The sequence below is a fragment of the Sander lucioperca genome, chromosome 21 (genome assembly GCF_008315115.2).
Source record: "Sander lucioperca isolate FBNREF2018 chromosome 21, SLUC_FBN_1.2, whole genome shotgun sequence".
Taxonomy (NCBI): domain Eukaryota; kingdom Metazoa; phylum Chordata; class Actinopteri; order Perciformes; family Percidae; genus Sander; species Sander lucioperca.
In genome coordinates, this window is record NC_050193.1 from 28,198,598 (window position 1) to 28,211,847 (window position 13,250).

Genomic DNA, 13,250 nt, shown 5'->3' on the forward strand with positions numbered 1-13,250 from the left:
CCTTCATCCTAAAAGGTTTTGGTCATTTATCAGATGGAGGGAATATGTGTGATATGTGATCCTTGTTTCCACTCAAACGTGTTGTGTGGAAGAGCCAATGAGAGAAAGATAAAACTTTCATTGTAGCTGCATTGTGGAATAGTTAAACTTGTTACTTAGTGACAAATTCAGATACCTGTGCGTTTGTTATCAAGAGTCCATTCAGGTCTAAAAGAGGTCTCTAAGTGGAAGAGGCCTCTAATGCGGCTCTCTTTGTTTATTGTCTTTTTTTAAATGTCCGTACCCGTCTCAGCGCTGCAGTCCCCGGCTGTGTGAGGCAGTGCGACCGGAATGAGAAACACAGGCGACACAGAGAAACCCTTCTCTCAGCTTTGCCTCGATACTCGCTGTCGCCATGACGACAGAGGATTTTTAGATGGGCCGAGATGCAGGGGTTTATGGGATGCTTTTCCGGAGTGTGCGTCTGTGTGTTCTTGTGACACAGAAGGAGAAAGTTTGAAGCCTACCCCATTATTAGACCTCACTTGTGATAAAACAGACTATTAACTTCGACTTTAGGCATAAAATGTATTCTAATTAAAGCAACATTGCGTAGCATTGGGATTTTTTTTATGATTTGGCGCCACAGTTTTACTGTTTTCTGCAGTTTTAGGGCGTTTTTACACCTATAGTTTGTTTGCTTTGGTCCAAATCAGTAGCCTGACAGCCATCACGATGTTGGGTCTGGGAACTCACCATTGGCGGGATAAACGGTTGTCTTTCAAATTCCCTCTGCGCGCAATAGGATAGCACTACAACCAACCAGAGCAACGCTAGTTGATAGACTAAACTTTTGCCGTATCCGGTCGGCAAAACTCTGAACACATCTTCCTTTTTTAAGAATGACTTCAGTGCCGTTCTTTTCTCAAAGAAAAGCTGAACTCCAAGTCTTCCAGAGTTGCGGCCAAAGCCGATTCCAAAGAACGCTGTTCACCACCAGCAGCCATAAGCCCGCCGACTCTATACACAATGTGATTGGTCCGGCCAGAGTTTGGTTTTTCCAGCACGCAAGCCAACGGAGAGTTGCTAGACGACCCTGGCTGCAAATTACATTTGCTGCTGCTAAGGTGGTCTAGATTTCTAGGCTACCGAATCAGTTGATTAATTTGTAAACTTGGATCCCTTTGGTTTGGTTCGGTTTGGTTTGGTTTCACACCTGGAAAAATCCAAGCGTACCAAAATGCGTCGTCACAAATCACGCAAGAACGTACAATCCTCTTATTGGTCAGATGTGTCTGGGGCGGGAGCAAGAAAGTAAATACAGGAAGAAGGTCCTGTGTTCTGGACTAATGAAATAATAATTTCTTGCATCTCCGTGGTCAAACCAGCTCGTTTCATTTCAATAATCGGACATTGTTACGCCAGCGACGTTACTACGTCTGCTCTGGTTACCGAGACTTCGCTCTGCTCTGCCGACGTTTGTCTCCAACTTTAGCTGCGGCTAGTTTGACCAGGGAGATGCGAGTGACGGACGGCGAGCTTGACTGCAGTCTATTTCTGTGAGAGAAACACTTCAAGCTGCTACAGTTTGCTGCTCTGCTGCATCACAGATTGCTGAGCACACCTGACTACAGGAGACATTAGTTCAGACTGGTGGAGTATGTATAGTTGGTGCGGTTCGAGTACGGATCACGTTCTCACCACAAACCAACCGCTCCAGAGTTTGATTGAAAGCCTACCGAGACCACCTCATCAAGCAGGTCTCAGTACGCTTGTTTGGTCCGCTTTTGGTGCACACCAGAGTGTGATTGCCGTGTTCTCACCTTCCCACCAAACAAACCGCACCAGCGGGGCAAACAAACTCTAGTGCGATTCAACCCAACTAAACGAGGCAGGTGTGAAAGCGCCGTTAGGCCTCCTGAACACTGGCTGCGTGGCGTGAGCGTGTCAGCTGCGTGCCGTGTCCGTTTATATTTCGGCTCCCATGTTAACAGGTTGGAGCTTGCACACTGCCTGCGTGACACGCACGTCTCAGGTGCGACTCGCGACACGCAAGCGTGTTGGAAGCGTTTCCAGGCAAAATAGAATACAAAAAGATGTTTATGTCATTTTGACAAAAACACATTTAATAAATGACATTTTGATGTTTGAAAGTCTCTAGGTTTTGAAATAAATGCAGATATAAATGTAATTTATAAAAAAAAATAAAAAATAATTCAAAATTCAAATATTGCACCAGTCAATACAGAACCAAATATTCTGGAGCCTATTTTGCCGTCAATACTGCCGACGTTGTCTTTGCTGTAATCAGATCAGTATATATTTATGTTTAAGGGAAACTTACATGTGTCCAGACAAGGCTAGCAGCAGCAGCGCCGCGTCAGACACCTTTCTGGTGTAAAGACGTAGAAAACGCCACGCAGCCGCCACGCAGCTGACACGCAATTGATAGATTATCGGCTGTCGGGACAGTCTGGCGAGGTCGGTGACTCGAGTCTGTTCGGTGTGTTCCGTGCCATCGTCCGTCGGAGGAGCCAGCGGCTTGAATTTGGGCCGATTTGACTTGTTGAATCGACCAGTGGGCAGTCAGACTCAAAACACTTACCGGGGATGACGAGCGGGATGAGCGTGACAAACGACTCTCAAAATCTGACGAAAATCTTTGTCGATCAAAATGTGGTCTGGCTTTGAAATTCGGGAGAAGCCAGACCCACGTGACGCGTTCGTCATTTCCGGTTTTCTTTTTTTTTGGGCGACAGTACAGATTAGCGCCACCTGCTGTTATGGAGACGTATTACGTCTCGTGCACGCGCAGAACGTACGCTCAAATCGGCGTTGCTCCGGTGTGTCCTGAGGCACTTTTTGGACCTCGGGGAGCCGAATGATCAGTCCGACTGCCTTTTCTGCCGACGGTCGGCCGTTGGGTTGGTGTCAGAGCCTTTAGTTGGTGATGCTAAAACTGCTTTAATATTTCCCATAGAAGCACAACTGTCCCAATTTCATCAGATTTAGTTGCCTTAGCAGCCCACTTCTGAGTTTGTGATGCATATTGCCACATGTTTGTGCCATGTTAATGAAGTGTGAAACAGTTTGGAAAATGAGCTAAAGTGGTTTAATATTGAGGACAGGATTATATCACCATCATCACCACCCAACTTTAATGGAATAATGATGAATTTTGTCACTCACATTTCTTTTAGAAAGGTTCGCTCTGCAGTTCTGATTCAAGCTCTGAATGTGTCCCGTCTAACCCCTCACCTCATATTAACTCTGGCAACTCGCTCCATTATTTGGTCGCCACTCCCTGAGAACAGCGTTGTGTACGGTGTAGCCATGGAACACAAATGATGTGATTCTAGCTGGCGTCTGAAATGAGCTTTTAATGTTTCTAGTTTTCCCTACATTTGCTTAATCTTGGGGCCATGTGTATGCGTCCGTCCTTTTGTGGGGCTGACTGTGTGTGCGTGTGCTGACGTATGTGTCTCTCTTCCATTTTAAAGTACGGGGAGAGAGAGCGCATGTAATTATGTTTGTCGGTAAGTGAGCATGAGAAAGGCGGTCCAGGGTGACCAATAAAACAACAGATTTACGACACTGCCCTGTAGGTGCAAGCTCGCCCACTTCCTTTTCTTGGGGAAAGCTTCTGTCATCACGACCCCAATTCCCATAACGACAAAAATGTTGGGGCATTTCTGTGCTGCTGGTGGGTAACGAGGCCCCAACATTTCTATTAATGTCATTATATAAAGCTTTTGCTTTGGGAAAGGAAAAGTAATGCCCCTTTTTTATGTATGTTGGGTCATTTCAACAGCCTTGCAACATCACACTGAAGTCTGTGGGCCATGCTAAACTCATTCATGAGCTTAAAATAAAGTATTTTGGTGCCACTGAATTAGATTTTTTTTCCCCCATTGGATCAAAACATGAAGCTTCTTCTTCCATTGTTTCCCTCCTTACACTTTCCACTCTCCTGCCTGCTTGCCCTACATTAAGATCCCCCTCGCTACTCCTCTTTCAGTTTGTTTATTTCGTTTATGCTCAAAAGCGGATTTGTGAATTTAGAGCATCGCGGTTAGAATTAAAACAACATCATTAGAGAGACTTCTACACGCTGGAGGTGTGATAGAAATTCAGATTTATGCACACAAAGGGCAAAGAGGATTGTCTCGAGAGGAGGGAGCAGAAACGAGAGAGAAGCTCCATCAGACATAAATGAGGCCAAGCTTTCCTCAGAGGGGTGACATGGAGGCTCCTACCAAGGGTCCCAAAAACCCAGCCTGCCCTTCATGTCAGAGATCTGAGAATGCTTTCCCACATCAATCCCATAAAGACGGAGACTTTGCTGATCGTCTCAGGAAAGCCTTTAGTTTAGCTAAAGGGAGTAGTCGTCTCGGCTCAGGTTTTGATCCTGTTTGTTATTTTTATCCCTTTTCTGGATGTGTGGACTGGTAGGTTCACACTTGTTTCTGTAAGTGGAAGCACAAGAGTAAAAAGAGATGAATCACAGCTGAAATAGTGAAATTAGAAGACCAGCTTTAAAGCAAAAGTAGGCTAGTATCCTTCGTACATGGAAGTGTCTTAGGCTGCATTCCTGCACACTGTGGGGTCCTCAGGCGGTCCGGCGAAAACGCAAGTCTTTCTGTTCATTTTGAATTGGAGTAGTGCATTTAAGCGTGATTTATGCTTCTGCGTTAAATCTACGCCGTGGCTACGTACGTACGTAGGTACGTGGAGGCACGGACCCTACGCCGTAGCCTGACGTGCACCCCTCGAAAATGTGACTACACGTCGCGGCGATGCACGTCGCTCGGCCATGGCTAGGTAGCGTTGCATTTCGCCCGACTCATTTCCTGGTTCTCCTTCTCCGTAAACAACATGAAATCAAGGAGAGGGTTAACTTTTCCTGCTCCAGATTTCCCACCGTGGTCAGAAAGAACAGAGGAGACACTTTGTTTCTCTCACTATGACTCTAGAGTCGCTACTCGCTCCGAAGCTAATCGCCGTCACTCTCGCACCCGCTCTCCCACACACTCCCTACGCACCCACACACACACCCACACGCCCTGCTATTTTTTTAAAGAGATCGACACACACACCAACGCACAAGTATAAACTTCAGGCCACTTAATGTAGGCTACGGCGAAAGCTCTGCGTGGAGCCTCCGCAGAACCATAAAACACGCTTTAGGCTGCGGCGGCGAGTGCCACAGGGGGGAGCTGACAAAAACGCAGCGGCCTGCGGTGAAAAGTTGAGATTGATTCAACTTTTGAAGAAGCGCAACCCGACGCCACCCTGCGGTGGCCAAGGTCAAGGTAAACTTTATTATCCTACAAGGGGAAATTCATGTGGTCATTCATTACACACCCTTGTCACAACATATTCTCTAAAGATATAGACACCACAGACAAACCAATACACATGTATAGAGAAGAGAGTAACAATACTACAGAAATGACAATAACAGAAGTCGACAATAACAATACAAAAAATAAACAATACTACAGAAATAACAAAGACAGAAATGACAAAGACAATCCGACATCGGACGTTTACGAAACATTAAAAAAAGGGAAAAAGACTAATATTTTCAGGTAGCTAAAAATTTAAACAAACAAAAAAAATAATAACTAGGAGTGGTTGTCAAAAAAAAATGGGATCTACCATCCGTTTAAAGTGCCAGTGCGGGATCAAAGTGCTTGCGATGTGCTTGGTCATTAATACAGTGTGATCGCTGTAGGCACAAATGATTTATTGTACCTTTTCTGTTCTAATTTTCTGTTGTAAAATTCTACCACTTGACCTATTGCTTCTCATAAATTTATGATGAAGAGGGTGAGTGGGGTCATTAAGGATTTGGTCAGTCTTTTTTAAGATAAGCTCTGGCCAATCATAACCGGAAATTCAATTTGTCAGTCGGTTTTGAGGCGGTGTGAGAGTCTCATACAGAAAACAGGAAACATCACTGCCTCTATGGCTGCCACTAGATACACACACACACACACACACACACACACACACACACACACACACACGAAACACAAGCACTGAACTGCCCAGGAGTTTGTGTAACAAATGACTGTTTCCTGCAACAACAAACCACAGTCGCTGCGTCTCTTCTCTCTTTCTCTGTGAAATGAAGCTGCCTTCAAGTGCGGTCGGAAATGTCGACATCTATAAACGCTCTGACGGAATACGACAATTGTGAAACATAAAGTCTGCTTGTGCTACATTGGGGGGTTAAAGAACACAACAGGCCGTTTCAGTGACACTCCCCCCGCCGCACAACCCTGCGGAAAATTGCTCTTTGCTGCATAATGCTGTCTCAGGAGGCCCTCATTGCTGTGGTAAGAGACCTTTTATTCTGGAAAGTTTTGTGTGCGTATATAATAACACACATTTGCCTCAACGTATCTGTCCTTTAGAAGGTTAAGCCGGCTGAGGTGATAGAGTAGGGCTTTGCCAACCCGATTTTTGGTCTCCGTTTGCCTACAAATTACATAAAACCACAGTTTTTAATAAATTGCATAAAGCTCAGCCGAGTGTTTTGTCAGTGTGTAATGAGAGCTGTATTGTGATGGTTTGATTCCACTGCGTCCTGATTGCTGTCCTTGCGCTCTCCTTCTCGCTCTGCAGCCACAGACTCCTAATTGGCTTCCCTGCCACCATTGTCTTCCTGCGTGCACCATTCCAGCGGTTTTCAGCTGTAATCCGGCCCCTTGTATGTTTTCATAAGGAGCCTATATAGGTATAATTGTAGTGTTGCCTTCCTGCCTTGTGGCTAGCTGGAGACTGCTTATGTACTCACAGGAGGGTCCGCAGGTTTTGCTCAGCTTAGTTTGCTTTCAAGGGATATTTTGGATATTTTGAAATGGGGTTGTATGACATGCTTATCCATAGTCCGTGTATTAGCCACAGTAGATGACTCAGCACGCCCCCAGTTTGGAGAAACAGACCAGAGTACCCAGACGAAAGCAAAGCAATCTACGGGGATGGGGGCAGCAGCAAAAATCTTGTCTTTTAGACACCTAAAAAAACTTTAAATCTGTTAAGTGTATGCTATATTTATAATATTTCCACCGCTTTATCTTGCAGTCAGACAGCCTTTGGCATTACATTTTCTCAACCGTAGAACTTCCGTATACCTAGCAGATCAGCTGTTTGGCTTAGACTCTCAGTAGTTTATGGAAGAGACAACAAATACAAGCAAATAAAAATGAGTGATTATGACAGCAACGACGAAATGTTGTTCACTGTGGAGACAGGAGGAAACCTTGCAGAGAGAGACTGAAAGAGAGAGAGGGGAAACTTGTGTGGAAAGGAAAGGTCTGTCTGACAGCAAGGTAAAGCGGTGTAAATATTCTAAATATAGCATAAACTTAGAAATAGATTTTTTTTAAAGGGTGTCTAAAATCCGTTTAGCTGCTGCCGCCATCCACAGCAGCACGTTGCTTAGCTCCCGTGTCGGTTCTCCTGCCTGCTTCTCCAAACTGGGGGGCGTGCCGACCGCCATCTACTGTAGCCAACACACTGTCTATAGAAAAGTACCTCATACAACCCCACTTCAAAATATTCAAACTATCCCTTGAAGCTGAGCTGGCCATTGTGTGGGCCATGTCAAGTCTTGCCTTACTCTGCAGTTGGTCTCAATTTGTCTTTATTGTCACTTCTTTGTTCCTGTCTGGACTTTAAAGTGCTCATATTATGCTCATTTTTAGGTTCATAATTGTATTTAGAGGTTATATCAGAATAGGTTTACATAGTTTAATTTTTAAAAAACACCATATTTTGTTGTACTGCAGCTCCTCTTTTCACCCTGTGTGTTGAGCTCTCTGTTTTAGCTACAGAGTGAGACATCTCACTTCTGTTCTATCTTTGTTGGGAGTCACACATGCGCAGTACCTAGGTAAGGACTACTAGCCAGTCAGAAGCAGAGTATGAGGGCGTGCCCTGACAGTACCTAGCTAAGGACTACTAGCCAGTCAGAAGCAGAGTATGAGGGCGTGCCCTGACAGTACCTAGGTAAGGACTACTAGCCAGTCAGAAGCAGAGTATGAGGGCGTGCACTGACAGTACCTAGGTAAGGACTACTAGCCAGTCAGAAGCAGAGTATGGGGGCGTGCCCTGACAGTACCTAGTAGTATAGCCGTCAAAGCGTAGGGCGTGCACTGACAGTCCAGTAAGACTAGCAGTCAGAAGCAGAGTATGAGGGCGTGCCCTGACAGTACCTAGGTAAGGACTACTAGCCAGTCAGAAGCAGAGTATGAGGGCGTGCACTGACAGTACCTAGGTAAGGACTACTAGCCAGTCAGAAGCAGAGTATGAGGGCGTGCCATGCTAGCAGCTAGGTGAGCATTATAACGTGTGTTCCAAAGTGACCACGTTTGTCTCTGAAGTAAAGGCTGGACTACAATAGAGCTGTTTGGAGCAGTTTGTGAACAGTGTTTTCTGTTGGAGATGGTAAGTCCCTTTGGGGTGGACTTTGGGCTTTTTCACTTTGTAAACCTACAACGTGCACAAAAAGATATATACAAAAAAGGAAAGGGAAAAACCCCAAAAGCATAATATGATCACTTTAAATGCTGGGTTTTGTTGCCACGCCCTTACCTTGCCTCGAGTCGTATTTCCCAGTGGTTCACTGTTCTTTCTCTTCACTTCCTGTGGATTTATTGCATTGTAACTTCTAGACTAGGGAACATAGTGCTCAATGTTTCCCCTCTGAAAACACCATCAAATAACTGTCGAGCTTTGTTTCCCATAATGTACGTCTGCATTGTGGCAACCCAAAAAAGACAACGGTCACCCGTTACCTTAATGCGTCTTTTTCACCTCAGTGTGCGCACACATCCATACTTATTCCTCTGTGCCTCTTAATATTAATTACGGCAGATCAGTGGAGAACGAGCGCGTGCGTGTGTTGTGCGCGCTCGTCTGTGTGTTCAGGAAGAGCGCGACCGAAAGGGATACATGCCAGATGTTTTAGAAATGAGGTGGGTTTCACTGGAACGTAACACATTCCCAGGGATGTTTGCTGGAAAGAAATTCTTCCTCAACTGTCGAGCATGTTCTTGTGTGTGTGTGTGTGTGTGTGTGTGTGTGTGTGTGTGTGTGTGGTGCATCTGTAAACACCATGCATATGTAGATGTTGGTGTGTTCCACACTGGTGAAGCTGGTGATTTGCAAATTTAATTTAGTCGACAAGGCACCCAGAAGGTTTGTCCTGCTCCCTCCTCTGTTTCCTGGTGGGCAAAATAGTTTCAGCTCAGTCCTAAAAGTGATTCAGGGTGATACTTGACATGGTGTGTGTCTGAGTATGTGAGGCATGGAGGGGGGGGGGTGGTGGTGCTGAATTGGAAGTGGCTGCAGATTGAATGGCTTTGGCTGCAGTCTGCCACCATGGGTGTGTCTTTGTCTATTTGTGTTAGCAGAGTAAAGTCTGAGCACTGTCACCTGCACATGACGGGAGCGGGCAAGCCAGGCACAGAGAAAAGGCACAAACAACCGGCTCGGGCTGCAACTATAGATTGTTTTTACTCATCAATCAATCTGCACATTTATTTTCTTGTTTTAATCAATGACGTGTTTGGTCTGAATGTTAGAAGATGATGAAAAAAGCCTCTAGTTTCAAAGAGATTCACTTTACTCTCACAAGACAAAGGAAAGCAGCAAACTGTCGCGTAAAAAACAACATTTCAGATGATTTGATTATCAAAATAGTCGCCACTTATCTTTTTGTCAGAGAGAGAGAGAGACACAGACAGACATCTCTGGCCCACTTGACATCAAATTGGGCTGTACTAAACGCCTGGTTTACTCCTACAATGTATTTAATACATATTGGGCATTTTTTTGTGAAGTTCCAAGCTGATTTTTTTGGGTGTTTGGTATTTTAAGCCCCCAACGTCGCCTTCCAGGCAGCGCTGCCTAGTAGGCACAAGGCAAGGGGGTAAACTTCTCCTCGGACCGCGAACCTCCTATGGCGCCATTTTGATGCTACAAAGCGATCACCCCCCGTTAGCATCCCATTGACTGCCATTCATTTTGACGTCACTTTGACAGAGAATAACTTTACATCTGAAGAGTTTAAAGACTCTATTTGTCCATTGTTTATTTCTAAAGAAACACGACAATGTATAAAAGGCTCCATTACCTTGTACCTCACGTTATGGCTCCATAGCAGACGTTTTTATAAAAATAGGCTAACGATTGGGTCATAACCACGCAACTTACTGTCGCATAGTAGAGGAATTACCGTATAGTACAGGAGAAGCGCGCAGGCAGTTTCGTCTCACATTAGCTCTTTAAGTGTAATTACTAATGTTAACTATCATTTTAGTGATCAATAATTAGCCTGTGTCTATGTTATCTCCTTACATATACCTACGCTCTCCGTCTCTGCTAGATTGGGAATGATTGAGATTTCTCTTGGCACAGCTACCAGAAGACTTCCAACTTTCAGACAGGTTGCTCACGTCACATTTACGTCGTCTCTCTCAGTTGGAGGCTGCTCAGTAACGCTCAGCGATCACCGGAAAAGTGCTTCTAACGGCCTTCACTGGTCTCCGTCCAGAGCAACGGGATCTGTTGGTCCATTCTTATATACAGTCTATGGCACAAGCATTAGGCAGTGGTTAGGTGCCTTGAAGTCAACGGTCGCAGCGCTGCCTTGAAGTCGACGTTGGGGGCTTAAAACACCATTGAGCATTTTTTTGCGATCTCCTTTTTATTGAACATTTGACATGAACAACATAAAGCCTAGAAAAGCTGAAGAGACTACAAGACACAAACGGATGAATTGGAAGAGAAACAGATCAAGAAAAGGAAAAAGACGAGATGAATTATATATCTTAAATATAATCTTATCTCAGTCAAATTACTTATAGTCTCATCTCTATTCAGACCAATGAATCAGCCACATACTGTACATCCAGACCAATTAGTGTCTCTAAATAAACACTGTCACAGGAATAAGCTAAGCCCAAACTGTGTTCCCATGTGCCTGACTCAAAGGCTGCAACTGCAATTCCAGACTCCCAGGTGGTGGCTGAGCCTCCTCATCCGTCCACGCATACACAGGAGGAGGGTGTAAGCGTCTCTGGCTCATCGCCTCGGCAACCGCCTCCATGGCTCTCACAGTAGATCAACAGGGTCCCATCAGCAGGCTGCTTTGGGAAGGAGACGGAGACAAAACATCCCCGCCTCTAGCTCAGCGACTGAATTTTGTAACGCGTGACATCTAAAGATACAATAAGTGTTCATTACTGTTCATAACACTTCAACTTTAAACCCATAGCGAAGGAGTTGCTTCCTCTGCTGTTGCGGATGAGATGTTTTAATACTCAAATCAATGAAATTGTATTTATAGTGTCAAATTATAACAGAAGTTATCTTGGAACACTTTACAGATGGAGTATGTTTAGGCCACGCTGTGTAATTCACCCCAAGAGCAAGCATTTGGTGTGACAGCGGGAAAGAAAGAAGTCCTTTTCTGTCCATTGCGTGCTGTTTAAAATGCTGTCTAATTGTGTAAGAGATGGTTTAATTTGCACCAAGGTTGACTCCAGCACAGTTGTTCTCATTTGAATCCTGAAATAGACACACACAAAATAAAATCCTGATTCACTGCTTGTGATTTTAATGTTTACATTAAATTAACCCTCGACTCTTCCTTTTCCTTTTTTGTTTCCAGTCCTCTGCGCCAAAAACCTGGTGAAGAAGGACTTCTTCCGTAAGTATCTGCCAAGCACAGCCGTATATGATAAACCTGTACAGTATGTGGGTATATACAGTAATATCTTCACTGCAAAGACCTTTTGAGATGGAGAAACGTGGGCCGATAAAGTTTCGCTGCCGACAGCCTTCAACGGCACACTAGGATCTAGACATTTGGTCTTTTGGCCAATGGCTTGCTAGCGCCCCCTACAAAGTTACAAAAATTGAGCCCCTGCAGTGCGTTTAACGTAGACTTACGAAACTTAGTACACATATGTAACATGTCAAGACGTACAAAAAACGTCATTGGAGCCATACCCTAAACCCAACAGGAAGTCCGCCATTTTTATTTAAAAGTTCGAAATTAGTGCAATTTTGGCCATTTCCACGTCGTACTTTAACAAACTCCTCCTAGAGATTTTATTTGATCAACTTCACATTTGGTCTGTGCCATCTTAAGACGTTAAAGATGAAAAGTTATTAAAAGAAAAACTTTTCGTCATAGAGCGTGGCCGTGGCGGGGAGGCCATTTTGTGCGTTTCGCCATCGAAACAGGAAGTGGGTGTAACTTGAGTGTACATTGTCCAATTGGCTTTATCGTGGCCGGAAAAATTTCCATTTTTTTAAATTTTAAAATTTTGTTAACAGAGACAGAGTCCATTTTATTTATTGTTTTTGGTTGTTTTGTTCATTTATTTTGGATATTTCAAATGTCTTCCAGTTCCAGTGTTAAATATTCTTTAGAAATAAAGTTGATTGATCTTTGAAAAGGTGTTCCTGCATTATTATAGGGCTGCAACTAACGATTATTTTCATAGTCGATTAATCTGTCGATTATTTTCTCGATTAATCGATTAGTTGTTTGATCTATAAAAATGTCAAAACATGGTGAAAAATGTGGATCGGTGTTTCCCAAAGCCTAAGATGACGTCCTCAAATGTCTTGTTTTGTCCAAAACTCAAAAATATTCAGTTTATTGTCACAAAGGAGAGAAGAAACTAGAAGATATTCACATTTAACAAGCTGGAATCAGAGAAATCTTATTTTTTGTAATAAAAAAATGACTCAAACGATTAATCGATTATCAAAAGACCAAGGAAAAGTCATTCCTGACATACTGTAACTCTGATTACGTTTTGTAAAATGTCACTAAGATACAGTGATGGTACTTTATTTCCATTTTGGACAGAATTTCTGCAAACACTTTGCATAAATAACACCCAGTAAATGTTCTTTCCACTAAGACTTAATACCTCCTGTGTGGGTGTCTTTAGTGTTGTGAGTGTTTGGGTGTGTTTGGGTCAGGCTGTCATGGTGAATGAGTGTGTAAAGGTCTTCTGCTCACTCAGGTGGTTTCTGTGGTGCCCATTCCTGCCATTCCAACGCTCAGGAGCTGAGCTGTGTGTGTGTGTGTGTGTGTGTGTGTGTGTGTGTGTGTGTGTGTGTGTGTGTAATCCATTATGTGCGTGTCTGTTATGTTGGCATGTCTGAATGATTCTCTTTCTAATAATATAAAACAAAGACACAATACTGCTGCAGCTCATACCGTATGTTACCACAAG

General features: G+C 44.0%; 1 protein-coding gene across 3 annotated transcripts in view; it reads left to right on the top strand.

Annotated features, from left to right (window-relative positions):
• LOC116065443 (E3 ubiquitin-protein ligase SMURF2) overlaps positions 1–13,250 on the top strand; it is a 77,920-nt gene that overhangs the window by 22,865 nt on the left and 41,805 nt on the right. For all 3 annotated transcript variants that reach the window (XM_035996595.1, XM_035996596.1, XM_031320967.2), the window contains exon 2: positions 11,666–11,704. In XM_035996595.1, the coding sequence (XP_035852488.1) occupies positions 11,666–11,704 (39 nt within the window). The remainder of the gene's footprint in view (positions 1–11,665; positions 11,705–13,250) is intronic.